General features: G+C 37.8%; 1 protein-coding gene across 6 annotated transcripts in view; it reads left to right on the forward strand.

Moving 5' to 3' along the window:
* The first annotated feature begins 914 nt into the window (after positions 1–914).
* LOC131065049 (protein TRANSPARENT TESTA 9) overlaps positions 915–21,112 on the forward strand; it is a 213,334-nt gene continuing 193,136 nt past the window's right edge. For 4 of the 6 annotated variants that reach the window (XM_057999422.1, XM_057999423.1, XM_057999425.1 and 1 more), the window contains exons 1-3: positions 915–1,146; positions 20,854–20,905; positions 21,024–21,097. In XM_057999422.1, coding sequence (XP_057855405.1) covers positions 1,094–1,146; positions 20,854–20,905; positions 21,024–21,097 — 179 coding nt within the window. In that variant the 5' untranslated portion in view covers positions 915–1,093. Of the gene's footprint in view, positions 1,147–20,844; positions 20,906–21,023; positions 21,100–21,112 lie in introns of all 6 variants that reach the window. The other 2 variants (XM_059213876.1, XM_057999426.2) reach the window with 2 other exon arrangements.

A 21,112-nucleotide genomic window follows, 5' to 3' on the forward strand; every position in this document is an offset into this window, starting at 1 on the left:
CTTTTCATGCATGCATATTCTTCTGCAGTAATAAAGTATATTGATGAATATTAATTAAGTGCAGATTTGAGTTAAAAGTTTTAATTGTAAATTATTGATCAAGTGTTGATTCACCCCTCCCCTCTCAGCACCGGTTGGGACAAATAAACATCCCCTCTTTGCCTCCTCCTCTAGGGTTTGCTCACCTCCTTGTGGGAATTGATGTGGACATAGTATTTTTGCTTATGATGGCCAAGATGCTTGCTCCTAGGCTTCTTCGTGGGTTGTTACAAGGGATTGTGGACAACAAGGTTAGTCATGGCCTACTCAACACTTCACCTCTTTGCCACCCACGAGGGGAACCTTTGGGTGGTCTATCAATGGTATTTCCAACTAGTTTGAATTCAATAAGTTTCCTTAATTGGCTCTTGCTATTTTGTCAAAATGTGTTAATGAAGATGAAAAAGAAAAAGATGATGAGGGATGGGACCCTCTTGTGAACATTGTCGATCTTGCTAATGCATGGGGAAAGTCGAGTGACTGTGACTCTCCTCCCCTTTCTCCCTTTGCTATTGTTGTTACTGCTTAATGACTTTATATTATTTATATTTTTTTTGATTTGATCTTTTGCTATGTGTGGATTTTAAGAGTGTGATTTTATATCCAATGCATTGTTAACGATAAATGATAAATTAAACATTTATTAAAAAAAATGATGCCACTTCATCTAAAAGCTAAATGAAAAATAGCATAAATATAGAAAATTTAATTACATAATTGTGCAAATTTAATTTGACTTATCTAACATAACAGTATCTAGCTCCAAGACTACGCTTTCGGGGCAGCCAATATTTTATTGAAATTATAGGTAAACATGGAAAACTTATATTTATATTTTCAATATTTCATAAGTTGAGACTTCTACGTCATAAAATAATTAATTGACTTGTTTATTCATTAAGAGTGTAAGCTGGAGACAGTTGAAGGTTAGGAGGAAAAGTCACGATGCGAAATGATTTGTTAAGGGGAAGGCTGAGGCGATGCAGAATTACAGCACTTCCATACTTGACAACAAGGGTGAAGAAACACTAAGCAGAAGCAACTGCTGTTTGCAATGTGGCCTTCGTTTTGGCGTACCTTCGATCTTTACTCCTTGGCAGGATTTAAGTAAGTAAACTACTTATTTATCAATGAGTCACGGCTTACCCATCAAATTCAAATGGCCTTTCTTTCTGTCTTCAAGTTGGTACAGCTCAATTGGACCTCAGAAGCAAATGTCAGGAATACTAGTAGCTCACAACCATATAAACTTTAGCCTGAAATTCACAGGTGCTACTCTAATTTAACATCTATTTATCTCAGACTTAATCTGACTAATTAATCGGGAATTTTAAACTGGCTTAGCTACCACAATTGGATGAGTAATTCTTGTTCAGGGCTCTGGCCCCTTTGCCTAAACACAGGATCTATAGTAGTGACAACAGCCAAATTTCCTTGGAATACATGGGTTTGTCTATCATTTCACCGTAACTGGCCCGAATTCCTGTACGGACCATTTGACCGTAATATTCTTGAATTACCTTATTTCTTCCTTTAATCAGGTTAGGCGAGATCCCAATATGTTTTGCCAAATGTTTTCATTGGGATTTGAAGTGTAGAGTACTGTTCATCCGAAATGTTAAAAGATAAGAACTGCTACAGGTGTTTGAATAAGGAAGGCTCTTTCCAGGCAATGCCACTATTTCTAGAGCACGTTGATGAACATTGATTAAGAAGGATTGTTTAGTTACTATGCCAACCATGGATAATTATCCGTCTGGTTCAGTTCTAGCGTCCCCGCCTTGGAGATCCATTTGTTGATGTCGCTAGACATCGGTGGACTCCAAAAGTTTGTTTTTGCATCTCTATATGCTTTCTAGAAGGATCCCCTATAAAATGGGAAACTTTCAATAGAGGTTTGTTAGATAGGATATAACATTATATTGGGTTTTCCGAATGTGGTGATTGGGGCTGAGAAAAGCTAAAGGAACTAAAGAAATATCAATTTTTTTTCCAGGAAGAGAAACAATAAATTCTAATAAGACTGGTTATATGTTCATGCATTGCAGTTTTTGCAATTGATTGAAAACTATAGTCTTCTTCAAAGACGGGCGGCCTTAAAATATTGATATAATCTTTTCTTTCACTGTGTAGATTATAATAATTACTACTCTAGTGTCTAGAATGTGTTTTTCTTACCATGATGTGCTAATCTACTTACTAATTTGATTTCTCCTTTAACAGAAAAGTAACAATTTCAGATTAAACTAAAGCAAAATAACCATGAGAGTTGAAATTAAAATGAATCTAGAAAGGAAATTGAGTAGGGATAGAGATGTGTGTCTGATTAAGTGTTAGGTGTGGCAGTTACAGAAGGGTTGAAGCTGCTGGAAAGTTAAGTGAAAAGATTTCTGGACATGTACAAAGGTCTTTGTAATTGGATTAGAGTAGGTGCCCCCTTAGTTGTGCTAGTGTCTAGAGGGTGTTGTAATGACCCTTTTGGGGTGCTAGTGTCTTGGGACGTGCTTTTGTCTTCTTTTTGGCCTTAGCATCTCGGGGTGTGTTGGTGTCTTCTCTAGATGGTAGCGTCCTCCGATTGATGTGCTTTGGAATTATCGTTCCCACGCTCCTAATTTTGTGCTTCTTTGAGATGATTGTATAAGTGATTGGTGTGGTTGTAGCAGTTGATAAATCTTGCAAAGTTAGTAAAATCCTATAGAAATCTGCGAGGGAAGAAAAATGGCGTTTAGGGTTAGGACTCAAGCTCCTATTTGACATTTTTCAACCCAAGTAGACTATATTTTCGCAGGTTTTTGTAATATACTAAATTTTTTACAATCAATTCAAATCTTAGCTCTCTCTAATCACCAAGATCTCGATGTGCGTAAGGTTGAAAGCATATAGAGACTAGAATGAGGACAATTAACACAATAAACAACTTATTGACGGCTAGCCAACCAAATTACAAACAATATCAAACTAATAGATTCGATGAATACCAAATTAGTAGATAATGATAGATTACAAGTGAAAATGTGTTAATGCCAAAAAACAAAATTATATTATTCTATTTTGGATCAATGCCAAAATAACAGATAATGACATGCAAATTAAAGGGATCCGACGATGGACTGTGCAAGATCTTTTAACAATAACAGCATGGTTTTGGTGGTGAACCGTCCATGATCTTTAACAATATTGTTAAAGAGTGAACATGAAAATTATGATTAATGATGTAGAAATATCAAACTTAGAATAAACAATCACTTACAAGAAACAATATCAGCATTATCATATTTGAAGTGACAAAAATGGAATGATGCAAACCTTAGAATGTATTATCATTGCTAAAACTCCAAAAAATTGCCAATGATGTTTTTCAAACAATTAAAAATATTTGAATACGCAATTGTATGATCTAAAAACTAATTTTGAACCTTTGGATCATAATTCAATGTTGAAACTTCAACACACAAACTGTGTTAAATGCTGATAGACACCAAAATGCCACTGCTGTGATGAAGGACACCATCCAAAACTGATATACAATTGTTAATTTTAACTTACGACACTAATATGCAACTATTGCGACGAAGAACACCATCCAAAACTAACATGAAATTGTTAATACTATCCTGCAGTTGAATATTTAATAGCTGAAACCCTTTGCTATATATTATAAACAGCTACTAAATGTTATTTCAAATCCAAACATTGGCAGCAATAACACTAGTACTTAAATTTGAATATAAAGAACCGCATACCCAGATTGGAGCAGCCAATGTAGAGAATGATTCAACAGTTATTAGCAACTAATATTCAGTGAAAAATAGAAATAACTTTAGTGTATCAGTAAACAGATTCATAAACAAATAAATATAATTTTCTTCGGCAAATCCATTTTTCACAAACTAAACTAAAAACTCAAATAGCTCGCAAAGATATTTTGAATCTTCAAATTTGAAAATACACTGAATATTTTTCACAAACTTAATCAAATCTGCAAACAACAGCAAATACCAAAGAAATTGAAACTTTTAGCACCAAAGGTGGCCCTTGAATGGAATCACTCGAAATGAGATTTGGGGTTTTTGTCTCCAAATCCAACCTTTGTGGCACAGTGGTAATTCCTAAATGTAATTAATCGAATGGCTAGGATGTTTTTTGTCCTTGAAACCATCTTGTCAAAGGGTTTTCGTTCTAGGGAAAACAAGGAAGAATTCTTGTTCATTCTCAAGAAATAAGAAATTGATAATAACCAGGAATCCATCTTCTATCTACAACTCCTTTTATATGCACTTTTAAGGAAATAAAATATTATTTTCTGTTTGTTTTTTTCTTCAAAAAATGTAATTCTAAATTGACTTAAGGACCTTTTAAAATATTACCACCTTGTACCCCATGCCTAGTAACACTTTATAATATCACTTTAGGTCCTCTTTCAAGAACACTTTATAATGTCATTTTGAGGTACTTTTATAATTTAAAATTAAAATATAAGTTGCCCTTTATAAATTAAAGTTTTTTTTGGACAACTTAAATTAAATTGTTAAATTATTTCCTAGTTTGAAAAACGGGACCTGATAGTCCTCCCTTTGCAAAGCTTTCTTGTCCACAATCAATGGACTTAACCCATCAACTTCTTCTGATTGAACCCTTTTGCAAGTTCTTGGATCCCAAAGCAATCTCTGATCAATGAAAATATCTCAATGACGCTTGTCCTTCAAAGTATTTATGAATTAGCATTCTCTTGGGTCACCTTCCTCTATTTGCTTATTGTACACATCTCTATGAGGTTTGATTGTGTTCCTATAGGATAATGAAAATCTTCATAGCCAGCATCATACACAAAATTTAAGGAGCATAACTACCTCCTTCTACCATCAGTGTATCCATGGATTCTCTATTCCCCTTATCAGCACAAGCATGGTAAGTAGATGGCACCTTGCAAAAACAATTATTCTGCTGCTCAAAATCACTAGTAGGAGCAAGATAAAGTTGTCCTTTGTTGTACCAAGTGCCCTAGAGTCTCCTATTTCTCTTGGTGTTAGTATGCATGTCATTTTAGCCTCATGGCATTGGTTGGATATTGTAATGTCCCCTACTAGGACGCTGCCAATCTCCCAATAATCAATCATCCATTACTTAATACTATCATGCCTTAAATTAATTTATTGAACTAGATGGCCATATTTATTCATTGTACAATTGATAGGGGCTATATTCAGACCCCAATTCATACTTCCTTCCAAATCCTTAACCCTGGATGGGGATTTACTTGTCTAGGGCGTGCTGACACCACCTCCATATTTGGGCCCAAGTTTCAGGAACATCCATGCAGACCACCCTTGGGGCTCACCTAATTGGGGATGGATTTACTCCGCCTCTCCCTAACAACACCACGCCTCTCCTTATGGGGGGGAATATAAATGACTAAGTAATTGGGCTATGAGTATACTAACTTCTCATGTATCATGAATATATATGGAATTAAGTATACTCTCATACATATTGTAGTCTATATTAATATTACTACTAAATTCTGCTTAGGAACATTATTAGGCTTCATATATTAAGCACATCCCCATGCATACCACCAAGAACAAAGATGTTACTGCCTGTAACTTATAACAGTTCTGATCTGATCTGATCCATGGTGATGTCACTGGATGCTTTGATTCCTTTTCTTTATATCTCTCAATGTGAGTGAGAGGTCACACCTCTTCATCATGTATGGCCTTTGGCAAGAGACACATCCTTTCACCATTAGCACCCTTTGAAAGAGTGCAACTCTTCATTATTTCTACCCTTTGAAAGGGACACAACCTTTCACAATCAGATCTGCACTTCTGATTCCCAAATTATCCCCCCTTCAAATAAGTTCTCTTCTCCCTTTTATACCTCATATTTGGTGGAGTCACAACTTATCATTTCATGCCTTTTGACCATTCATTAACTTTAGTCAAATTTTAATTGTATTCCTTTATATTTTAATTTAATTTTTATTTTTTTACTATTGTATTTTAATTTTTTTATTATTATTTATTATTAAATTATATTTCGAAGTGGGGACATTACAGATAAGATCATACCAACATGAAGTACACTTTCCATTAGCCCAAAAAGCCTTGTAGGTGACTTTTAGATCACCTATTGGTTGACTCTACTGTGCAAGAACCAGCACGGTGCTTCTTGACAATGTGTGCCTCTCCTCCCACTCTTTTGTTAAATGAAATATAGGAATATTATAGTTCCGTAGTGTTGATGGCTTTGGCTGCCCCCCAAAAATGGTGGAGATAGATTCCTCTTACCTATCTTCAACAAGGATAAAAAGATCTTCACCCTCCAATAAGCGCAATAAATTCTCATCATATATAGGTGTTAAGAACATACTACCTACAGTATAATCTCATAAACTAATTGCTATTTGTTGTATAAACTCACATGCTCATGTGTGAATTTTATGGGATGATGTCATCTTAAAAGCAAAAGATCCATCAAGAAGATGGGAAATTTGTACCATTTCCATTTCCCATTGCAACAAAGAAACCTTCATAAATTATTCGCTTGCAAAAATCTATTATCATTTTCCATCCTCTACTAGGGTAAATTGCTAAAATGCCCGAATTACTAGGATCCCACTCCTTTATGCATAGCCAGTTTTGTATTTTGCATGTTGTATCTTTCACTTTTTCACCTTCTTTAGAATGTTTTTGATGATGACAAGAGTCTTGAAATGAAATAGTAGGAAGCATCAAATTTGAAATATGATCACAACTTTTATAAATTAGGGTGCAATTGAAGTCCTCACATCCCTTTGCCAAAATAGGAATTGTTGAGATATCCTCAACACCTCCATCCTTAGGGTCAATCCAAATATTCTCCTTAAATGCTTATCTATCCACAATGCTACTTTGAAAATCAATCAAGGATACACCTGCAATGTCCCTTTTGGGATATTCTTAAATCTTGCCCTAAAAACACAAGTTACAATCAAAATAAGAAATATAGCTCATTAAGATACAACTTATCAATTAACAATTTCCTTTCCAACATAAACTTTGGTTTAACCCTTGCAATAATGTTAGTCAACATTTGAAATATAATTCATAAGGCCAATTATTTCTATAAGGGTTAGGAATCTAATAACATATAATTGCATATATAATCAATTGCATTAACTATCAAATAGATATTTAAGTTAAATAACATCACTCATTGGGATCTAATCTACAATTGTGTTTCCAAGAATCAACCATTGTAGGGACTTCAAAGGAAAGCACGATTGAGTGCCCAGAGCCATTTGCCACAACTAAGCCCAAGGGCATGGAGCATCCAACCAAGACAACTTGACCCCTTGGCCCACAAGTGGTAGGAACTCTAGTCCATTCAACTTGGGGTGGTCTACTTAGAGGGGGAACCTGCATTTGCTTTCTCATCCATGTCTCCTTACTAACCCATACATGATTTCTTCTTTCATTTCCCACAACCAACCATAATGGGGATTGGAGAGTATAACACAAAGGGTGCTTGGAACCATTCACCACAACTAAGCCCAAGGGCGTGGAGCATCCAACCAAGACAACTCGACCCCTTGGCCCACAAGTGGCAGGAACATCCAACCAAGACAATTCCATCCAACTTGGGGTGGCCTACTTAGAGGGTAATCCATATCTTCTTTTCCAATCGTATTACCTTGCCAACTCCTACATGATTGTTCGTAGGAGAATATAATGATTAAATAAAAAATTATAAGAATCTAGATGGATTAACAATTCCCATTCTTTTTCCCGAAGGGTTATTTTTTCCCTCAAAAGAATAGTGCCAATAGTGAAAATTTGAAGTGTGTGAAGTATACTGTTATTGAGAGCGACAAAATGGGGGGTGATAGAGTGAGAATAGAGCTTGATAAGCATGAAGAATTCAAGAACAAGGTTACTGTTCGACATATTTGTAAGAAGGGAGGAGTGGCCCAGTCTGTTGAAAGTATGAATAGATATGATGAAACTCTATCCATTCAATTTACCTCATCATGGGTAGATCGCAAAGTGACAATGGGAGGGATTTCGTTCGAAATCAATGAAGAGGTGATAGCTAAGGCTACGAGACTCCCTACCAAGGGGAGAAAATAGAAGAAAACGAGTCGGGTCGCAGACAATGAGAACCTTAATCAATTTTTTAGGGAGGATGAGAACCCGGTCAAATTCCATGGTGGCTTCGACAGAGAAGAACTACCTGAACCCTAAGACCAGGTATGCCTCATGATAATGAAGTATTTTAGACTTTAGGGTAGATTCAAAGTTTTATACTTTTATCATTTCCCCTTGCCCAATCACTTCCGCAACCACTCTTTGGTTTTCTTTCTGTTTTTCCTTTTACATTCTCTGGAAAATTTTGTGTTGGAGGCCATTGAAGGTGCTAAGTCCCAAGGTAGAAAACCCATCCCCATACACTAAGGCCTTATTTTCCGCCTCTATCATTTTCATTTAGCCCTTTGCCCACTAAGACCAATTGTGGTCTAGGAAGCCCCAAATTCGCCTGCCCCTCTCTTAGCATTCTTGACATCCCGGGACCTAACTGGAAAAAATGTATCAAGAAGCCTAAACTTAGGTCTGCCCAAAACTCTCCGGAAACCCCTACACATAAAGCCACGGAGTTTGATATGGTGGAAGGAAAGGGAAAGACTCCCTCACCCAACAAGAAGGGGAAATTCATGCCAAGAGGGCTAAACTCACTATCCGTGAAGTGGGTTCTGAGGATGAAGTGGCTGAGGAAACCAGTACCCCAAGAAGATCTAACAGGCTTGCTTCTAGGCCTGTTACGAAGGGAAAGAAAAGAATAATTGAAAATTCGGGGTTGGAGGAGGGGGAAGATCATGGAAGTGAGGAGATGATCAATAAGTGTAAAAAGGTGCTGTCAAAAAAGAAAGAGGAGAAAGATAGGGAGGACATGGAGATTGTCAATAGCTCAACACATGTTTTTGACTCCGGCAACAATGGACCTATTGATCTTACTTAGGAAATGATGCTAGACGAGGTGGAAGAGACTGCAAATCCTCTAGGGACCTGTGCAAAGATTCAGTTGGGGACCTGCTTGAAATGTGCGGAGTTGGAAGCAGAGCTGAAAAATACCAATGGAAGGCTGACTAAATTGAAAAGTAAAATGGCAAGTGTCTCTAGGTTTGGTTTGAGAGTGAGGCATAGCTCGGCCACTACCTTGTTCCTTTTTCAGCAAGAGATGACCAGATAGGAAGACAAAGAGGATGAGAAATGCAAGGAACTCTTCAAGTTCCTAACTGAAGATTGGTCTACTTTGTTGCAGTAGGCAGGATGCAAGATTGGAAAGAACCGCTAGGGATATGATCCCTTATGTTTTCTACTTTACTGTTTTATGCCAGAATTGGCTTGACTTTAAAGACTCTTTTATTATGGTTCCTTTAGTAGTTTGGTTTAAATTACTAAGACTGCTTTTAATTATGTTAATGTGCTGTAGAAGCACGGTTATAGTTAGTTTCTTTTTGCTGTAAGTGCTGTTTTGGTTCTGTTTTGATCCTAGTAGTTTGCGATTAATTTTCTGTTAATGTGCTGCTACTAGTCTTCTAGTTTACTATGCGCCCTCTGGGCTGTTGTATTTTGGGACAGCACCCATGCTTTGCTGCTTTTACAATTCCCATTCTTAATTATCCTAATACTACATATGAGATTATATGTTAAGCAAGACCCTCATATTGCATACCAATTTTTTGCTAGATCACAAGTCTGCCATTTGCACGTAATTAGATCCAAGTCTGCTGTTGCAGATTATTTATAACTGATCTGATCCAATTCCTTGATGAATGAAATTTTTATATATAGGAATTTCTGCTCTGATTCGATGAATGCAAATTATATATGTAGAACTTCTAGGTTCCTTTGATCTGCTATTTTTGTTTTTAGACAATCTGATCTGATTCTTCACGATGCCCTTCTTGGAGGGATTTTTTTTTATACCCTTTCATTTGGATAGGGTTGTGTCTCTTCCCAACACCCTTTCTCCTTTGGCAAGAGTTGCATCTCTTCAAACTGAGCGCTTGACTTAAATCTGGGGTTGGCCCTTAAGAAATAATTATTATTTGAATGTTGTCTATAAACTAGTTGGCCCCTTTATTTAGTTTTAGTCGGCCCTTCCTAAATTTGTCATAGTTGAATTTAGTAGTTTCTAATTTGGGTTGGCTATTTCTCATAAAATTTATAGATTATGCTTTTATTATTAAGGCTGTGACCCTGAACTCAGGCAGAGCATGACAGTCTGCCCTTCCCAAGATTGCTTGTCCTCAAGCAATTTTAATTTTGGGCGATCAAAGATTTCAGCTCCTTTGCATGTGGCATCTTCTATGGGTAGACCCTTCCATACGTTAAGACGAGGGTAAGAAGCAGGACACACATCTATGCAATGTTCTTTGTCACGGTGGTTTTGTGAACTTTCTTTTTGTCAAGGGTGTGATAGATGTTGTGTTAGATTAGTTATGTTACTGTGGTAGGATGATCTTGACTAAGACTTCTCCTTCAAAAAAATCCAAAGTTCATCTCCTAATTACATATGAGACAAGTCTGATTTATTGGTTTGGCATATGTATTTCAGATTTAGCATACAACATGTTGTCCTCATTTTTGTTTCCAAAAATGAAGGACCACTACATTAAATTTTTTGTGAAAAAATGAAAATTTTTACTCTATGGAACGCTTCCCGAGGCAAAATTTTGACAAATCCTTGGACTGGCTTAATCCTCAGTCTATCCTCGAACTACGTTTCGAATTTCGTCAAATTCTGGGTTCGTTTGCTATGTCTTTCCTTCAATTTCGGGTTTTAAAACCCCTACTGCGGGTGGAGAATTTTCTTCAAACTGCAAGTTTTAATGATATTCATTGTTTTGGTTGAAATAGGGGAATTTTTAGCTTATTACATGTGCATTTTTATTAAAAGATGTTACTCGCAGTTTGTTTTAAATTTCCCTTTCTTGTTTTTGTCTTTTTTATTGTTTTTTGGTCTTGTTTAATTAAAATAGGGATTTTTTGGCTCAATTACAAGTAAACTTGCAGTTTGGTCTAAAAACCCCTACTTTAATGGTTTTTGCATGTAATAGGGATTTTAAATCCCCATTACATATGTGCAAGTCTTTTTTACTTGTTGTAGGGATTTTATTTCCCTTTTACAAGTAATTAAAACTTGTAGTCCTCTCCAAAAACCCCGATTTTGTCTTGCAAGTGGAAAAAGTAAATTTTAAACTTGCAGTTTGCTCCAAAAACCCCGATTTTGCCTTGCAAGTGGAAAAAGTAAATTTTAAACTTGTTGTTTGTCTAAAAAACCCCAATTTTGGCTTGTAAGTTGAAAAAGTGAAATTCAAACTTGTTATTTCCTCCCCAAAACCCGATTTTCATTGTTTCATGGCAATTCGAACTTCTTGTTTGTCTCCCAAAACCCGATTTGCAAGAAAAACGGATTTGTTGAAGTTGTGAAAGCGATTTTTTGTGAAGATTTGTTGGGGATGCAAGGTGTTTAGGATTCTATCCTATTCTCATGCATTTACAAACACATTTTTCGCCATTTAGGGTTTATTGGTACTGTTTTTTTGAGCTAAATCAGCTAACACGTGGTTCCTTCAATCCACATTTTGGGCATTTTTCACTCCACAAATCTGCATTCTCCTAAATCGTTTTCCCTTCTCTCACCTAGGCGTGGAGTTTGGGATAAGATTTAAGCTATTTAATGATCCATCAATGATGCATTGAATACCACGTTTTTCCTCCACGTGATTCCTTTGGCTGCAAATTGGAAGGGTTTAATGCCACGAATCTTTGACAAGATGAATCGTTTTTGCTTTCCATGCTAAGGCGTTGGGATTTGAGGAAGATTTGACCTCTTCTTGTGCCTCCAAGTTTGCATTTTGCTGCCACGTTTTCCATATAAGACATTCTTGCAAAACGTGTAAAGGGTTTGGCATTGCGGATTGCTTCTATTTTTGGTCTTCCTTCATTTTTTTCCAAAAATTGGTTGCATTTTTGGAGAAGCATTTGCATTTTCAAGAAAGGTATGTTCTCTTTCCTTTCTTTCCTTCATTTTATTATTTTCTTGTTTTCTTAATTTTCGTTCTTAGTTGCTTTTTTTTTTTTGGCATGTGTTGTTCTTCCCCCAAAAATCGGTTTTTGTGAGAGGATTCTTCCCTTGGTATGCAATTTTTGAATTGCATTGTTCTTCCCAAAATTCCCTCTTTATTTGTATTCGGGATTTTTAATCTCGATTACAAGTTCGCTAGAAATTCTTGTTCTTCCCCTACGGTTAAGGAATTTAACCATTTTTGGTTAAAATTCCAAGTTGAAAAGTGTGAAATACCCCTCCCTTGCAAATTCGGGTTTTTAAAACTGGATTACATGTTGAAGAGTTCTTCCCATTTTCACGCAAATGACTTTCCCGGATTTTCCCATTCCTATCCATTCATGTTCCCCATATCCGTACTTTCCGTTTCCGTCATTTCCGTTTCCGTCATTTCCCGCAAGTCAAAATCTCATTTTTCGTCCATTTCTCCATTTTCGAATTTACAAGTGTACTTGTATTCGGGTTTTAAAACCCCGATTGCATGTATGTCCTTTCCAACTTGTATACTTGCGAAAATTCTCCCAAGATCCGAAATTCGTCAAAGTCAAGATTTTCCCATTTCTACATATTTCCCCTCTTCCTCTCACAAAATCGTAAAGTTCAAGGATCAAAGTTTTACCCATTTGGAGAAGGAAGAATGATATTTGCAGCTGACTATGACGTTGCCTTAACTCTCTTAAGTCTTCATCATAGCATTCCAGGTTCACAATCAATGTCAGATTTGCCGGCATCTCCAACTCCAAAGAAAATGAAATACAAATATGACAAATATCAGAATGAGGTTGCACCTTCCTAGGTTTCTTCTCCTTTGGATCGCATCAGAGACACGGAGATAGGGCACGTTGATATGGCAGAATTTGTCAACAGGGTAGAAGATCCGCAGGATAATAACTTGCAACGCCTGCTGGATAGCCATATTCACCATGCATCTTCCTTCTCGGTGGCTGCCCTAGAACCTGAGTTCGTTCTTGCATGCACCCATCATTTTGACAAGGAATCAAGAGTCATAAAAAATGATGATGGTGAAGCTATAATTTGTCTCGATGCGGATACAATCGAGAAGGTCTTCAGAATACCTCCTGCACCTGTTTATATGGAAATCACCAAAGAAAGTGCAACGGAATATTACGTGAAAAGGGAAAAAGATTGCAAGCGGCACATCAATAGGTGGATCCAAGAGCCACGTCCTTCCTTCTCAAGGTGGGCAAAGTTGTACCGTTGTGATTTCAAATGGGAGATAGGAGACACCATCACTCTTCTCAGCAGGATGATGGGCCTTGAGCATTCCAATGTCTTTGAGCCATGGATGTATCAGTTCATTATGTTCATATGACAGTCACATCACATTTCATGGGGGGAAGTCGTCAGCGATGCCTTGTGTGAACAACTTGCAGCAGTTCCTACCACCATGACCTTTTTCATGAATTCTTATTTGGTATATTTAGCAGCATCACTTAGACACTTTCCAGGTCTTTCTACCAAGGGTGATCGCTCGCTTATACCAGTTTGAGAATATTATGACCAGTTGCCGTTGAGATCCAGCAGACTGCATTTCAGAAGGATCCAAGATGCATTCTTTGGATATTTCATGTGTCAGTTTGACAGAAATCTCAGGAACAAAAGAGTATCAGATGAGGCATGGGTCAAGGTGTCTGAGTATGGGTGTTTGTTTCTGCAATTTCCCACCTTCACCTATATGAGGATAGGATGCTATGATGGTCAGCCATACATGCTTCCGAGATACCCAACCGATAAGATAATTCTTATGGAGTTGGGAAGACAGATTATGGCTGTTCACACTTTTCAGTCTGCTAAGCACAAGGTTGGAATGGGGATCTCTACCACAAACCCATTGAAAATTGGCCGATACTCCCTTGTCACATCTGTGAAGGCTAAGGCCATGGAGGTTGCTCAAAAGGTTTAAACCTAGAGCTGATTTTGATTATAGAGGTATGAAGGAGAAGATCAAGAAATCCTTTGTGCATGTTCATCGCATTGAAGACATCTGGGTAGATTTCCGCACAGAAGCCGAAGTCCTCAAGATGGATTACTGCAGGCTCACTGTTGAGCAAATTGTTGACTTGAACTTGGCGGATATCCCACAAGGGATGATTGATGACGGGCATATACTTGATCCTGAATACACTTCACGGAGGGTTGAGGAAGCTCCACTTCCTTTGATCCAATGGTCGCACAAAGAGTGCATCTCCATCCTTGACAAATTTCAGCCTATCTTGGCCAACACTAACGCATGGCTGAAAAGCAATGCTGTTAGACTTATCAAAAACAAGGTTGGTAAAGAAGATGATTCTACGGGGCCTCTTGGACGGAAATTTGAGATTCAGATTGACAACAAGGAGGGTGCTTCATCTTCGGGCACAAGGATCAAGTTACGAGTCAGTCGTGCAGTAGTGCTTCCTCCTGAGGAGACGACTGTTCGTGGGAAGGAAAAATCACGATTCCATGTACAGGTGATTGATCTGGATAATCTAGAAGAGGGGCAGCAATCTGATGACGCTCCTAAGTCTCCAGTTTCAGATTCGCCTCATGAGGTCATTCCTCCAGTTTCCATCGAGACGCCTCTTTCTCCTCCTGATTTGCTTGCGGATGAGTCTCCTCAGAATGCAATTCCCATTTCAGCATACGAGCCATCTCCTGTTCATCAACAAGGGAGTGTGTTGAAAGTTCCTGAGAATATTCCTATTTGCATTTAGTTATCAGAAATTGATACTTCCACTTCTGGTTTTGAAGAATTCATGAGGCAATCTTCATGCCCATTGGTAACTGAGCAAACCGTGGTCGCTGTCCAAATAGATATTCCTCCCAGGATGACCACGGTGATTCAAACAGAAACTGCTTCTCCTTTGCCTACGGCTGTGACTGGAGGGGAGTTGATGACTTTGCCTCCATGGCTTAGTTCTTTTACCCCGAAAAGGAAGAAGCAAGAAATCTCACCTGATGCCTTTGATTACCAGCAACTCAAACAGTCCAGATCCAAAGTTGCTAAGAAGGCCAAGACTATCTCTAGGGTAACTGTTGATAGCAACAAGATGAAGGTAGTTGAAATTGTGGAACCTATTGCAGATAAGCCACTTGAAGAAATGTCAGTTGCTGATTATAAAGTTACAAGGATAGAGTTGGGCAAACAAATGCATGAGGTCATTAAACATGATGCTCAGTTTTCTGTTGCTTCACTGGTGCAAAGGTGTGATGATCTTCTAGCAAAGAAAGACAAGCTAGAAGAGGAAAACCGACAGCTTATGGCAGCCATTCATAAAATCACAAAACCTGCTGCTGAAGGGAGTAACTCCATAGGTTCCTCTGCTTCCCAAGAATCAATTCGTGGAGTGGAAAGGGCTGCTCAAAAGGTACAAGCACTGGATTCCGGGTTGATCAACTTCATGATCAATGTGTACAATTAATAAAAGACATTTTTCAAATAATGTCTAAACTAGAAACCATTAAGGAGAAACTGGATCCGACTTCTAACACTCTCAAAAAGAATCTGGAAAGTGTTGAGAAAAGTCTGACAATCTAGCGTACCATGCCCCAACAACAGCTGAGTATTTTGCAGGAGCATGCCATCATCTCTTCCAGGGTCATGTACTTGGAATTTGAAGAACTCCTGGAAAACAAGACCCTTGTTCTTAAATCCCTCATTGAGGAGATCGGTGATGCAAGGAGATTTCGGGGTGAAGTTTACCGAGATATTGTCTCACATTGTGAAAGGGCCTCTTGCAACATAGTAAGTTAGGATGGAGAGCTGATTCCAGAAGAAGAAGTTCTTGCTGATTTACAGATGAGGATTCATAATGAATGGAGGAGCGAACAATTCTTGGCAGCTTCGATTCAAGCATTGATGAAACACCAAGCCTTTCTGCATGAAATCCAGTCTATCCTGGATAAAAACAATTCTGCGCTCCTCCGCTGTCACGACACTATTGTGAAGACTATGGTTGTTGCCAAGAACACCCATGAACCGAATCCCGATGAACTACAAGTGAGCATCCAGAAATTTCAAGGATTTGTGTCTTCACAAAATGCAACTTAAGTGTTTTTCAACACTTAGTTGAATTTTCCCTCTTTTGTAATCTTTAGTTGTAATTTAGTTTTGACAAGTTGCATGTAAAAGTATTTTTTGTAAAAAGCAAGTTACACATTACTTGCACTTTTGTAATTACATGTAAGTCAACTACAAGTTGTGTCCTATTAGGACTGTAGTTGGAATAAGTCTTAGTTAGTTGGAGTAACTCTTAGTTAGTTAATGAAGTCTCAGTTAGTTATTGAATGAGTCTTGGTGGTTGAGAGAATCTCTCAAGTTAGTTAGGATCCTCCCACCTTTTTCTTAAGGCTCCTCTTCTATAAATACTTGAGGAGTCTATTGTAATTTTTATCTTTTGGGAAAGCAAGCAAAAACTCTGCCAAATTTACAGCAAGAAGTCTTTGAGCTTATGTATGTGAATTAAAGGTTTTTGAAGAATAATAAAGAAGGATTACTCAAGTTTTGAGTCTTTGAGCTACATGTTTGAGTTTGAATCTTTTTATTTCTTCTATGCAAGTGTTTCTAAAGGAGCTTAGTCCAATTTGATTTGAAGTCTTTGAGCTGCAAGTAGAGAAGATTAATTAAAATAGGAAAATCTTTAGAAGGAGCAACAAGTCTTTGAGCTTGCGTCTATTCTTGAGGAAAAATTACTGTTTGACAAGAAATAGCAGCAAGTCTTTGAGCTTGCATTAGTTCTTATCTTTGTGTTGAAAGAATAGATTATTCCAGTCTTTGAGCTGTTATCTTTTATTCGTTGTAAAATTTAGTATAGCAAAGGGTAGATAGGACTTCCAATAGTCAAGTCTTTGAGCTTGATATTGCTGTCCCGTCCCGAAGGAAGTGACGGAAGTCTTTGCGCTTTCAGGAAACTTCATTTCCTTTCTCTCATTTCACTTGAAAGTAGTTACTGCTGTTCATATTCAATCGCTATCATTTTCTGTGAAGAGAAAAGGATATTGTCTTTCTTGAAGAAAGAAGGAAGATTGCTGTCCCATCCTGTTTTTATTTCAGTTTTAGTTAGATAGGGGGAGCCTTCCCTTAATTAGGAGAGTTTTTACTCGTGTGCTGTGGTTGGAACCACAATTTTGTATATTTCCCCCAAGTGTACAAAATTTTCAACCAACACAACGTTTGGCTTTTTTATAGATGGCCTTCTGTATTCGTGATTGCTTAGGGGCAGCCAACTCCATGCTCCTAGCCTTCTTGATTGCTTCAGCCAAGGTGGGCGGGTCAAAGGCTTTTACCCAACCTTTCAATGGTTCTTCAAGTCCCTCAGTAAATAGGACCACTGACCTCTTCTCAGAGATACTACTAACCATAACTGAAAGACTCTGAAACTCAGTTATGAAAGAATCCAAAGAGCCCTGTTGGTTGAGTTGTGCAAGCTCTCTAAACTTCACCTCCAGATCCTTGGTATCAAATCTTTCAATCAACTTGTTGGTGAATTCCGCATAGGTATTGATCAAGTTATGGCCAAGGGTGACCAACCCATGGTACCACCATTCATGAGCAGCTCTATCTAAGTGCAAGGTGGTGAGCTTGATGGCCTCTTCTTTGGGCAAAGGCCTCAAGGGCAAGTAATTGTCCAACTTTTGCACCCACGCTCTAGCCGTTCTCTTACTGCTTCCATCAAAATGTGCTAGAGTAACCTTCCCAAGAGCTTGTTGATAGTCTCTTGGAGTGGAGTATCGATTGTCATACCTTCCTTCCCTCCTCTTCTTTTGATTCATGTATTGGTCAAGAGACAAGACATTTCGAATCTCTTGGGGAAATGCTGCATACTCCACGAAACTAGCCTGGATCTCCTTAGCCACAAGGATTTCAACTTCAGGAGGCGGTGTTTCCCTTGGAAGGAAAACTGGTTGCAATGGCCTTGTCACCGATCCAACAAGCATTCCACTACCAAGCAATCCAACAAAATCAAACCACAGCTAGGAGTGATGTCTCACACTCGAAACTGCAAAGGATTCTCTAGGAGGTTTTCACCCTCGAAGAAGTCTGGAGTCATTCTGACAGCATAACAATGTAAATTCTCTGGATGATCAAATGAGAGGCCAAGCACCTGTATTTATAGATTTCCCAGTCTGAAATTCAAATCCAAATGACCTCCAAATTCACCCCCTTCAATTTGCATTTCATTTCCCCAAGGTTGACCCAAGTATGGCGCCCCACTCATAAGTCAAAATCACACCTAGAGGGAAAAGACCACGATTTTTTTGGCATGTAAATACACATTGTTAAATAAAATAATGTCTCCACATTCACTCTTTGGCATCCCCCTTCATAACATAAATATTTCGCCCAACAGACTTAGGAAAACGACATTATGCACAATTCTCAATAAAATTAATCAGTAATAAAATAATTAAATATTAAACCTTAGGATAAGGAAATAATATTTAATTAAATAACTTATAACTCCAATACTGATTATCATCAAAATCAAGGATGAAGCTGAACAATGAAAACCACTGAACTGAATTGGATCAGGACCCTGTCCAAGACTACCAAAAATAGCAACGCTCAAACTGCTACTTACTAAAAATAATAAGTCATGAAATACTGCTCCGAAAAGCATGATCTTTGCACCCAGAAAAAGAGCTTGGAAAGCTCGGTAAAATTGTACCATCTAGTTAGCCAAACCCTAACTTACTAAAAATAGTAAGTATGCGAACCTCAACTGAAGATGAAAACCCTAATTCTGCCAAAAATAGCCTACGGGCCTCCTGAATAGGCTATTCTCCACCAAGAATGATCATTGTTTGGAAGGGGACATTACACCGTGCCTTCAGGAACGACTCTCTCTCGAGCCTCCCTCTGCACGTACTGTGTGACAGAAACCTCCCATAGGTCGCCGACTTTTTGAGCTCTGCGAGTTTTTTTGACTTTAACTCGCAGCAAAAACTCGTCGAGTTTCTTTTAAAAATTCGGGTAGACTAAAAGAAGAGGCCGAAACATGTGAAAAAATTTGGTCTCTCCGTTAGGATTCATATACTGTTAGGATTCATATACTGTCAAGATGTTTGAGAGTGGTTTCGGACCTCCAGGAGTTATAATGCAAAATCTAGTTTTTGGAGGATTCTTCAATTTTCCAGACTTAGTCAAATTTCAGGATCTTTTGGCGATGCCCCTTGACCCCAACTTGGGGGCGCTGCCCCCAAACCCCCGTCGAAAAATATAGGGGGAAACTACGCTGATGGAAGTAGGGAAAATTTAACCTCCAAGTCTGATTAGGCTCCATATAACAACATAATTAGCATTGAAGAAATCTTGGTATTATACATTTTTGAGTTGAAAGTTTGAAACTATGAGTATGAATGATGAAATTTCAAATATGATGAAAGTTTGAAACTAGTTTTAGCTAGAGTTGGGAAGAGGAAGTTGTATTTACTTTTGGTTTTACAAAAACTATTTACTATTTTGCTTCCAGCCATCACCATTTCTCATGAGGATGTGATTTTGTCGACACTTTGCATTTAAATATATCTAGAATCAGCTTGTTTCTTTTGTGTTATCATTTATTGACTCATTGGATGCATCTTCTCATTAAATTTTGCAAAAAAAATGCATTTTTATTAAAATTAAGCGTGTGTTTACGTTGCCGAGTTTTTCGCTGAGTTTTTCCTGAGTTTTCGCCGAGTTTTTTTCTCAGGGGCTTGGCAAGTTGAGCCGAGTCACGAGTAGTTCAACTATGGGTCTACCAATTCCTCTGTTAATTGATTCTCTCGTGCTTCCGCCTTGGACACTTCTTTGTGTGTATCACTGTCAGTAACGATCAACTACTGATCGAATGGTCGGCCTATTAGTGCCTACCGCCTATCGCCATATTGATCTCTGGAATTCGAATTGGCAACGGTGCCAAAATGTTTGCTCCCTAGAGTGAATATAGTTTAACTTAGAGAACAAACAAAGAGTTTCAACATATGCAACTGGCTAACCAATAGATTTACTATACACATAACATAATTAACAGTCACGATAATTGGCAGAAAATTATATCCTTTATTGCATTTCCAAAATGTTTAGTACATGATCATTCCTACCGCCAGGTTCCCTTACATGGCAATATATATTGTTCGGCGGTTGGTGGAGGTACCAACCATCATAACGAACACGGGAACCATATGGCCGACTCAATACCAAATTATTATAAAACCCATAACTAAAGTATTATTTATTTCTACGCCTAACAATGAAACTTGAATGTATGAGGTAAATATGGAAACTCTACGTAGACAACGATTAAAGTGGTATGATGCAAACATGGAAAAACTTGAAGAAACTAATGAAAGTAATACGATACAAATATAGAATATTTATGCTCACAAAGATGAAATTAGCACAAGACATATAAAAAAGGAACATATTTTCTTGTTTGGTAATATCTATAGGAAATAAGTATTGAATTCGGAGCAAACATGGATGTAACATCCAATCGCTTTTTCTAGGTGGTCTGCTTAGTAATTGTGTTTTAAGGAATAAAAGCTGCCTCTGCAGGTGTTCAGTGCATGTAAATGGTTGTTTGGTCAGGTTCAATATTCTTTATTTGACACTGATTAGTGATTTGTAAATGATAACTGTAGGGCTCTAAAATAATAATCATATGCAGCTTTGTATATCTTGAACCTAGACCTTTGACTAGAATATTGTAGCTGATGCAGATACGTGATTGATCAGCTGGAAGAGTACCAAACTGTAAATGATACAGATGAGGTATGAAAACCTCACTATTTGCACAGAGAAGAGTACAATCTTCATTCTGTCACTTGTGATCACTCTTTGATTTTCTTTTCTTTGATGCCTTAATAACCTGTTTTAGTTCTTGTCTTAGGGATTTGTGGAGACACTCAGATTAATAGCTGAGTTGGTGATTTATGGGGATCAGCATGATCCTTCAGTTTTTGAGTAAGATATTGTCCC

The sequence above is a fragment of the Cryptomeria japonica genome, chromosome 11, assembly GCF_030272615.1.
Source record: "Cryptomeria japonica chromosome 11, Sugi_1.0, whole genome shotgun sequence".
Lineage (NCBI taxonomy): Eukaryota > Viridiplantae > Streptophyta > Pinopsida > Cupressales > Cupressaceae > Cryptomeria > Cryptomeria japonica.